Source organism: Halichoerus grypus, chromosome 1 (assembly GCF_964656455.1).
Source record: "Halichoerus grypus chromosome 1, mHalGry1.hap1.1, whole genome shotgun sequence".
Classification (NCBI taxonomy): domain Eukaryota; kingdom Metazoa; phylum Chordata; class Mammalia; order Carnivora; family Phocidae; genus Halichoerus; species Halichoerus grypus.
Window position 1 is genome coordinate 109,279,147 of NC_135712.1, and position 10,384 is coordinate 109,289,530.

The 10,384-nt window shown below is 35.2% G+C and overlaps 1 protein-coding gene across 2 annotated transcripts; it reads right to left on the reverse strand.

Annotated features, from left to right (window-relative positions):
• Nucleotides 1-2,496: 2,496 nt before the first annotated feature.
• Nucleotides 2,497-9,828, reverse strand: SUCNR1 (succinate receptor 1). 2 transcript variants are annotated; one of them, XR_013446920.1, is made up of 3 exons: nucleotides 9,759-9,828; nucleotides 8,088-8,116; nucleotides 5,481-5,583 (listed from the first exon to the last, which is right to left on the reverse strand). XR_013446920.1 is itself a non-coding variant. In XM_036096152.2 (2 exons), the coding sequence occupies exons 1-2, from the start codon at nucleotides 9,759-9,761 to the stop codon at nucleotides 4,630-4,632; spliced, it is 957 nt and encodes a 318-aa protein (XP_035952045.2). In that variant the 5' UTR covers nucleotides 9,762-9,828; the 3' UTR covers nucleotides 2,497-4,629. The 2 variants fall into 2 exon arrangements, 1 of the variants encoding a protein (XP_035952045.2); XM_036096152.2 differs by lacking the exon at nucleotides 8,088-8,116 and having other exon boundaries at nucleotides 2,497-5,583.
• Nucleotides 9,829-10,384: the final 556 nt, after the last annotated feature.

Here is a 10,384-nt window from a genome sequence, read left to right on the forward strand (position 1 = left end):
ATGACTATGTGGGACTTAGGAAAAAAAAAAAATCTAAGTAAACCACATTGTGTTGCACTCAGAATCACCCATTTCTCATGTCAAAGGCCTTGTCCTAAAAAAGAATTGGCTGAACTCACCTGTTTCCACTGATGATGAGTTCTTTCCCTGTGGAACCCTTCATACACACACACACACACAGTGCATGCCGCCCTGCCCCATGGTTTACCAAGCAAGAGTCTTTATCCTGGCTGTAGACAAATTGAAGCAAAAATTGAGGTAATAGTTTCTAATGTACACATTAGAACTCTTGTAGAATGTGTCATTTTTCTAACACACCAAATATTTGCTACTTAGTTTTTGATCATTGAAACAACAGGAGGTGGGTACAATATAATATATGCAAGCAGAGATAGCCCTGTTTCAGCAACTGATATTAAGAATGAATAACCTCATCCTCTCCCCTATGATAACAATTTTAAAGTTTGCTACAAATAACTTGAATGGAGACCTTTAAAACACATACTTTTATATATTTTAACTTAGTACACTTTGAATGGAAAGAGCTGAAATTAGCTTTCATTAAATTAATTTCAAACTCTTCACAGTCTTAAAAGTCAAATTTCAAATGAAGAAAACTACATTTTTAGGAGGAAAAAATTAAAAATCTCCCTTCCCCACATTGTTGTTTTGTTATTGAAAATAATGCTCCATAATGGTTTGTAAATGGCTTTGATTTTTAAATACCTTAGTGGATTAAAATTTGCGGTGATCACTTGGACTTCTTCTTTTTAAAAAAATTTTATTATTATTATTATTATGTTCAGTTAGCCAACATATAGTACATCATTAGTTTTTGATGTAGTGTTCCATGATTCATTGTTTGCGTATAATACCCAGTGCTCCAGGCAATAAGTACCCATTTGTTTTAAAAGAATTCTTTGTTACTGGAGTACTGGAATATGGTGTACTCCAATATTTTTAGTACCAAGGGTTCCAAGTGGGGCAAAATTACTCTTCACAAAGCATGGAGTGAGGACCTAGACTGAGGAAGGTATGGAGACCGGCAAAAAAAGCAGGACAATAGGCAGAGAATGCTATTTGCTTTCAGGAAAATTATTGGTTTTTTACTTTTTTGTTGGAAATGACTGCAGAGGTTAGGTTTAAAACCAAAATTGGTACAAAGGAAAAGAGAACGCATGAATAAATGCAGAGGCTAAAGTCAAATGATGGTCAAGATGAAGTAAGCCCTTAAGAATATTTAGAATCTATGAGTGGGAATTTAAACCATTTAGGATATAGACTTATATAGTTAAGCTCATTAACTTCTAAGGGAGAAAATTTTCTGTTCTGGTAATAGCCTAGTAACTCTTATCAAACCACACTTCCTGCAAGGAATGTCTCTAAACTCCAGGAACATATAAACAACCAGCTACATAAAGACACTAAAGGGTGAACAAAAGAAGGCACAGGAAGGGGATCAATACATGGCAGAAGTAAAAGGCACTGGGTGACATTCCCAGCTACATTTTAAAATAATTTTAGCCTGGGTGCAGGTCCTTATCAGGCCATGCAGGGCTGCTAAAATCCAGAAAGAAATCCACAGCCTATCGGGCATGAGAAAGCAAAGGACAAGTTCAGGTTGAACTGAACAACTGGAAAATGAAAGGGAAGGATTTTGGAGAAGAGAGAGTTATAGAAAGGGAACTGCACATCTTGACTCTACTCAAGTGTCTGGATAACCTCTGAATGATGGATGTGCTGGATAGATTCTAAGCAGCTCAGTTAAGGCTAAAATAACTGGAATGAGATTGCAGAGTTTGGAGTTTGAGTTCAGCCATGAAACAAAATATTTGTACTCTTCAATGGAACATAAGAGAATCCAGAGACTCTACAATATATTATTCAAAATGTCCAGAATACAATCCAAATTTATTAGATATGAAAAAGCAGGAAATTGTAGCCCATACTTAAGATAAAAGGCAATCAATGGAGATCAAGTTTGATATGGCCCAAGTTTGGAACTAGCAGACACAGATTTTAAGCATCAATTAAAGCTATGCTCAAAGGTATGGAAGAAAATATAAGGAATAAGGCAATGGCGTCTGGCATACGTGTTTGTGTTTACACACTCTATTCTTCATATAAAATAGCAGTACTTATAAAAGCAGTGATGACAGAAAGTAGCTCAATTATGCACACTAAAAAGGAGCATTGAATTCAAATTTAGTTTGTAGGACATTCATTCATAATAAACAACCATTTAAAACGTACCTTGCTGGGTGCTAGAAGGGCAATGAAAAATTAGATGTTGTTCTTCTATTCACAGACCTTAGAGTTGACTTGAACCTAAACAACAATATTATAAGGCCAAAAAATAATGCATTTCATTAAAACAGTACTTAAAAGCAGTCTGAGGTCTCTGCTATTAGTGGAGGAGAAGATCTAAAGGAAGGCTTTAAGGAGTGACAGATGACATGGACCTTAAAAGACCTTAAAATTTTTATTTGTGGGCATGACGGGACAGGGGTGAGCATCCAGCTGTGCACAGTGAAGGAAGGTCTGCATATAATGAGATGAAGTAGCTGCCTTTGGCTGGAGGGTTTAGTTTGTGACAACGGTGGTGGGATCTAACATATGAAAATGTAGGTGGGCCCAGATTGCAAAATGCTGGGCCAGATAGTTAGACATGATTCTAAAAACAATAAGGAACCAATTAAAAAGAAAAGATACAAAAGCCCAACATCATTCCCTTCAAAAATTACAAACCCAAAAAGGATTTCCATTATTTATTGTTTATGATTCTCACAATCACCTGTAAAAAAAGTAAATGGAATAGCTCATATAATTTTAGTGTAGGTCTCTTTAGTCTGTTGAGGATTAAGTTACCAGATGATAGATTTGAGCAAGAAAAGGATTAAGAAATGTGCTATGAAATTACTTAACATTTTGGTTACAAGATATATATGAGAGTTTATGGTTTCATAAAATATTTCACTGTACTACTTAAAAGAATCCACTATTCCTTTGGGTAGGGGTGAGGCAAATTGAATTCCATCTTTACGAATTAAAACCCATGCATGAAATACAAATTATGATTAAATTATATGTTTCTAAGTTTGCAGAAATAAGCAAATACTTCTTTCCTAAGGCCCTTTTGTGGCCTTTTCTGATGAGGAAATTCAGGAGATTCTGTTTTCAGCTTATTATCAGGCAGTTATGAAATCACATTGAAAATTTTAAAATATTGACAGTAAAGGCAAGGCATGAAAAAATATCTTGAAGCCTAATAAGTAAGAAAATAAATCCTTTGTGAGTAATGTGTTTTTATAATATCTCAGCAGCTTCAAGTACTGAAACATTAACTGGGAGAATTTTAGGTTTTTGTAATGTCAGAATATAATAACACCAGATTATCTCAGAACGGGAAGGACAATAGAATTTTATTTCTTTGTACTCATAATGCTTATTGTATCCTTCACGTTACAGCTAATGACTTTAAGAAAAAGAGCATAGCTACATGGCCTTGGACATATTTTGTTGCTTACAAGCAAATTATGCGATATTTATTTGACTTTAAAAAGCTAACGTAGCATCCATTTATTTTTTTCCTATATTTGTTTTGTGGCGTGGAGTGGTGGCATCCGATTAATTTATATTAATATGCACATAAATATTCCCTATATTCTACAATTTCATAAAGTCCATTTGTTTAGAACACTTCCTTCAATGGCCTTATGTAATATTCTGTGAAAACAAAGCTCATACCAGATATAAGTCACTGTCTTTGAGATAAAGTTGTCCAAAAGCATTTACCTTTGTTTTGTTTTGTTTTGTTTTGCTTTGGGTTTTCTGATAGGCACTTTGTGTTCTATAACTCTGAGATTTTTGCAACTCTCCATGGTCTCTCTTCTAGCAATCATTTACACCTAAATTCCCTGAGAGACAAGCTCAAACTTCTCTCTCCCTTTGTTGAACCATCTCCTTAGGTTCCATTTAATATGATTAATTGCACTAAAAACCATACAAGAAAATAGGACTTATAGTTAAAACTTGACCCCAATTCATGATCAATATAAAGAAATGTCATATAGGCATCATTGAACTCAACAAGTTGCTTTCTTCCTTGTTGCTACTGTTTACTTTAAATTTTGTTCCAGAGCACAATTTCTAACAACAGTCTTTAATAGTGTATGCCTAATCTGTTACTTAGTTTTCACATTAACTTTTAAGCTCAAACAAATAAGAATAACATAGAGAATGTTGCCAACACAATTTTTTTTTTTTTTTTTACAATCTGACCAGTGATTAAATACAGACTATTTGATGCTTTATCTATCTGCTATTCCTTTTACACTGATTGAGAAAGTCTTGTAACACCCAGGGTTTTGGACTTCCATGCTCAAACATTAGACAATGCCAGTCTAACTCCTTTAAGTTCTTGGGTGAAGAAACCAATAAATACTTCCCATTTTCTTCTTTTCACATACTCCAGATGCAGCGTGTTTGTAAAACAGTGTCAGGTCTATCCCTCCCTGATTTACATCTGTGAGTTGAATCAAACTGTAATTGGCCTACAGCGGCACGTTTAAAATAATCTGTTACACAAGCATCTCACTTTTCCCTGCATGGAAACATCAGTCCAGGACCTCATCTTCTAATGGATGTAAGGGATTTGAATTGGTGCCTCAGTTTACTCATCAACATCTCCCTGAAGTGATCTCCCAAAAGGAAATAGAAGACAGGGTTGATGGTACTGTTCAGAAAGGCCACAGGCCTAGTCAAAATGTAGAAGGAGTTGATGGCTGCCTGAGCGCATTGGTACTCCTTCCACGTCTGCAGGCGTGACGCGATCCTCACGTTCCGCATGATGTGGTAGGGAGTGAAAAGCACGGAGAAGATCACGACGGCCATGATGACTAAGGTGAGAGGCTTTTCAAGGGGCAAAGCAGTACCGAACTGCCTGCTCCTCTGCTTTAGAAAAAGAGCAATCTTGAAATAAAAGAAGCACATCACCAAAAGGGGGATGAGGAATCCCAAGAAGGTTAGGCATATGCTGTAAATGAGGCTGTTTCGGGCGTCCCCGGAACTTGCATAATCGGTACAGTCGGTGCCATTGGCAGCTAAGCTAGGATTTATAAGAGGAAGTATGGGCAGGAGCTCTAAGGTTACTAAAACCCAAATAGCCAAAGAGATTAAAACAGCGAACTCCTTCTTTTGCAGAAAGTGTTCCCGGAAAGGATACTTCATGAGCAGGTATCGATCAATGCTGATAAACGTGAGAAAAAGAATGCTGGTGTAGAGATTGGCATGCAGCGCGTATCGGTTGGTTATACAGAGCATGTCCCCATGTATCCACTTTCCACGAGAATAACTTCTAATCAGCATGGGAAGTGTGCACAAAAAAGCCAAGTCTGAGATAGAGAGGTTAAAGAGATAAACGTTACTGCTATTCCAGTTCTTCAGACAGAAGAGGTAGCCAAAAACAACAGCGCTATTCCCAAGGACTCCCACAACAAACTCGATCCCATAAAAAATGGAAAGGTAGTACTTTTCCAGGGCAGCCTCTGCCGCCAGCCAATTTGGGCAAGTTGTGTTCCACGCCTAAAGAAGAAAAAGAGAAGGTTAAAACACTAGACTATGACTAAAGACAAAACTGCACAGAACATAATAATAATAATTTTTAAAAACTCTTGTTTTTTTAAACTCTTAAAGCTTGAACTATAAAAAGTTGATTATATTGGGAAGGAGTGCATATACATACATATTCACATACAGGTATGTCACTAATATATTACTTTAACAAATATTTATTGAATACCTTTGAACTATATGCTACGCACTGGGGATAACAGCACCGAGTCAAGGTTCCTAATCTCAAACAATTTATACTTTCTTGGCTAGAACCAGGAAACAAATAAATGCATGTCACGTAATGGTAAAAAAATGTCTCAAACATAAAGGAAAGCACGTGCAAAGGCCCGGAGGTGGAAACACACGTAGAGGACTTGACAAATAGCAAAGAGGCCAAGAAATGGTGCAATGAAGTAAGTGGAGCATCTAATTCTTTTTTCTGTCTCCAGGTGTTCAACCAAGTCTGCTGAGTTAGATTTAATTGAACACAACCTGGGAGAGGACACAGGGATTCTTATCACTCCAGTCTTGCTATTTTAATAGATTTTATTTTATTTCCATATTGTCAAAGAATTATGGTTATTTTACTAAATTTGAATATAATTCCAGTTTTAAAACATGATTTTTTAAAATTTTAAATATGAGCCTTAAAATCTTAGTAATGATAATGAGAGTGGCCACAATTTGCTGAAAGCTTATAGTATATCTAAGCAACGTCCTTGAAGTCAGCCGTAGCTTATCTCCAATAACAAATAAGCTACCAAGTCTTGTTTGCCTGTGGTGTCTGGCTATTTCTGAAGTCCGTCCCCTTCATGACCATTCTAGTCCAGGCCACCATGATCTTTATCTTAGACTGTATTTTATCTTCTATGGTCTCCTCACGTCTTCTCTGGCTCCCTTTCAATCTCCCTTCAACCTGAAAGCCAGACAATCTTGAAAACTACAACCAAAATCCGGATCATATTAACTCTCCTCAGCCAAAACACTTAAATGACCTTCCACTGTCTAGGTAATGAAGTCCGAATCCTTAATGAGTACTTAAGGCATGCATGATTTGGCTCCTGTAGGCCACTTCAGCCTCACCTAGCATGACTCTCCTCCTTGCTCTTCTTCCTATTCGTTGAACGCACAGAGAACTTTCCCAATGCTCAGTTCACTGAATCCTTTCTCACTGACTTTTTCCCCTTGTGACCCTTACCCTATCACGTACACTGCCCTTATGTCTGCACTCCTTTCCGACTTCAGTTTAAGTGTGGGTTTCCCAAGACAGACTCTCTGACCCACCATTTTATGTATATTTTATGTTCTCCTCGTAAACTTTCTTTGAATTTCTTGCAACTTTATCTTATTCATGTTTATCTTCTACATCTGGCATAGTGACTGCCAGATAGGAGATGGTCTGTAAATGCTTGTTGCATGGAGATGGAGATAAACATTTGACTGTTTGGAAAACAGTTTTATAAATATTTCCTCTAAGGTCAGATAAACCCATTGCTCTATCTCACTATAAATCTGACACTGTACATAATATGACTAATATTCAAAATGGGCAATTGTAGTAGTTAGGTAGCTTTGTTTAGACACACATTTGTCAGAGGTAAAATTACATATATATCTTCAGGATCAATTTTTTTTAATTAAGGTTAATTTAAAAATTAGGAATTTATATCTGAAATTAATAAATATCAGAAAGTCTAGGATATGTACCAAGGTATGAGTTTTATCACTAGGGATGAGACACCAGATAATATTTAATGTGTCCTTTTTCCTTTCAGTTTATTTGGATTTTCTATTTGTTTCCCCAAATCACCATGTGTTGGATATACTGAGATTTCTAGAAATATAGCAAAAAGTTTAATGGTCTTTTTTTTTTAAATAGGCTTTTTTTATAGATCAGTGGTAATTTTTCACTATTATTTTTCACTCTCTCCCCCACTGCTTTCAGTTCTAAGACTTCTGGAAGCACTCTCTTCCTTGCCTTCTATGATATGGCAATCTCCTTACAGTCCTCCTTTCTCTCTTTGTAGGCTATTTGCCCAAGCTTTCAATGTTGGAGCTCCTCAGAGCTCAGATCATTATTTTGGGATTGCTCAAAACGCAAATGCACAAACTCAGTGGAATATTAAGACAATAGAAAGCTTCCATAAGACTCATTTGTTTCATTTTGAATTTCCTCTTTTTCTAGTCCTCACTCTTATTTTTCTGATGATGCAGTTCTTAAGTGCTCTGACTCATGTCAGTAGCTTCTGTGCAGCGGGAAGGTTTGACTGCCATGGCAGGAAAAGAGAGCCATGAAGACATGTGTAACTCCATCTGCCAGGTTCCCAATAACTACCACTCGGGCAAGTCAGGGGCCATGCTAAAGCCATGCAGAAGTCTTCTGCTTTGAGCTGTCCACTGGGACTGGAGATTCAGGGAGGTAATAGGGGTAGAGAATACCAGAACTGGAATAAGGAAAATGAATGGCTAGTCACCTTTGTCCTGCTTCTCAGGTTGCTTTAACCTTTAAAAAAAAAAAAATGTATGTTATTCTGTAACACTCACTAAGAAGATACAAGTAGGCAAAAAGAAGAAATGAAAGTTGTCTGTAAGCCAACTACTCCTAATATTTGGATATACTCATAGTTTAATATTTATTTGAATTTATTTTTTACAAATAATGAAATCATGCTCTTTATGATATTTTATAATCTGCTTTTTGATAAGTTTATTTTATTCTTAAAATAATCTTCTTAAGTCCTTAATATTAATAAACTGTGGTTTATAAATGTCAGGCTGTCATATTTGCCGGCCATTTTCAACCTCACCACGACCCATAATTTTCTGGGTATTAGAGTCCAAATTAGATGATGTTTGTAGTTGAGTGTGGTTTTTAGTGTGGCCGTTACAATTCTACAAATTGATGAGATAAGCTGATCCTTTAAGGGAATTCCTCAATTGAAGGGAAATTCCTCATGAAAAATTAATACTCTCTCTTCCATTTTCTAGTGGTTGTATTTTTAATTTCTAGGAAACAGAAATCATGATAAATAGGTTATAGCGGTGTTGGATGAGTTATTTTTAACTGTTTTTTTAGCTATCGTAATTAAAGTGAAATCTTTAATTATATATCCAAACATATATCTAAACCGGTTGAATTATTAAATTACAAGCAATATTGAATTTACTCACATAAGTAGATCAGTAGTATGCATTTTTAATTTGGAATAATGTTTCTTTCACTGTTGTTCTATTCAGCCCTTTAAAAATGTATAGTTTTGAAGCTTAAATTTATAAATACATTTGATAGCTTATTAGCTTTTAAATTGTTTTTTCTTATAATTATCACAATTAAACAAAGATCATTTGTGCATTTTAATCCTTGACTGATTCTTTAAGGCAAATTTACATGGCAATATGAGTATTTTTTTTAGCTAATTGCTATTTTCATTAATAAACAATTTGAATGAACAAATATATATTCATACAGAAAAGTACAATCATTTAATATTGATAACTTCATTTTTAATATATTTCCTGAATTTACATTATAAGTCAAGGTATTAAAAAGTGATAGTAAGGTATCAAATTATATGTTTCTGAATTAAAAAAATAACTCACCAATTATAAAAAGTTCTGGAAGGTATTAGCAATGTTTTTGCAATTTCTCATTTTTCCTTAGTGAATTATACTCTTGAACAATTGTAATTTTTACCAACATAACGGTAATTTTTACAAACATGAATGCTAAATTTAATTTTTAGAATGCCTTGAGATTCCCTCTCACATATTTTTTTCTAAACATTTAAATTTTTTTCTGTAAGTAGTTACATTTAAATAAACCTGATTACTCTTTTTGTTGAAATATGTTACCAATATGTTGTCACATTTAGCAAATGTGATAAACCTCTTTAAGTAAAATAAATTTAGTATTTGGCAATTACAAAAGACATGACATTTAATAAAAAATAAATGTAGGAGAAAAAATTATGACTTCCCTTCAGTTTCTTTTGTTGTTCTACATGTTATGAATGACAGTTTAGACAGTTCATTTGCCCATTACTTAAAACCTTAACTGCTCATAGGCCACTTTTAAAAGCAACCCCTAATGGGAAGCCCGGCATTACTTTGTATACCTGGGTGACATGAGTTGCATTATAACTTACCATTCCGTTGGAAGGCCCTGATCCCTTGACAGAAATTATTTGCCAGCAACTTGATACAGCTTCTAAACCAATGCTGTGCCCCTGGATGTAGTGAAGTCTAATTTGCATATCATGCAAAGAGGGTTAATAATTTATTCAGTCAAACTTCCAAGTACAGTTCAAGGGGCACTTCCCGTGAAGTCAAGACACAAACAAATTACACATTTCACAAATAGAGTTTGTAAAGACTACTGTTGAAATCATTCACTGTCAAAACAACTGAGAAGCATTCGTTATTTTCGTGTTGATTCGCATATTTAAAGTTAGCATAGTTTATATTGGAAATACAATTGCTTCTGCTTTTTTCTGCTTTTGCCTTATTTTTCAAATTTGACAATTTTAGTGAATTCTACATTGGGCATATAACTAAGCAGCTGTTATCAACAATTTTGAGGGAGCTGTAAAACAAATTTTGAAAGCAAATCTGGGTATATGCTCTGTCCGTGTTCCAGCAAAAAGGACACTAGAGCTTCAGGTAGTTCCCATTTTATTTTCTGTGATTAAAGTCAAGAGACACATAAAAAAGACACATCAGATGGCTGGGGATTAGGGAGAGAGGTGGTGTCTAAGCAAGATAACCTCAGTAC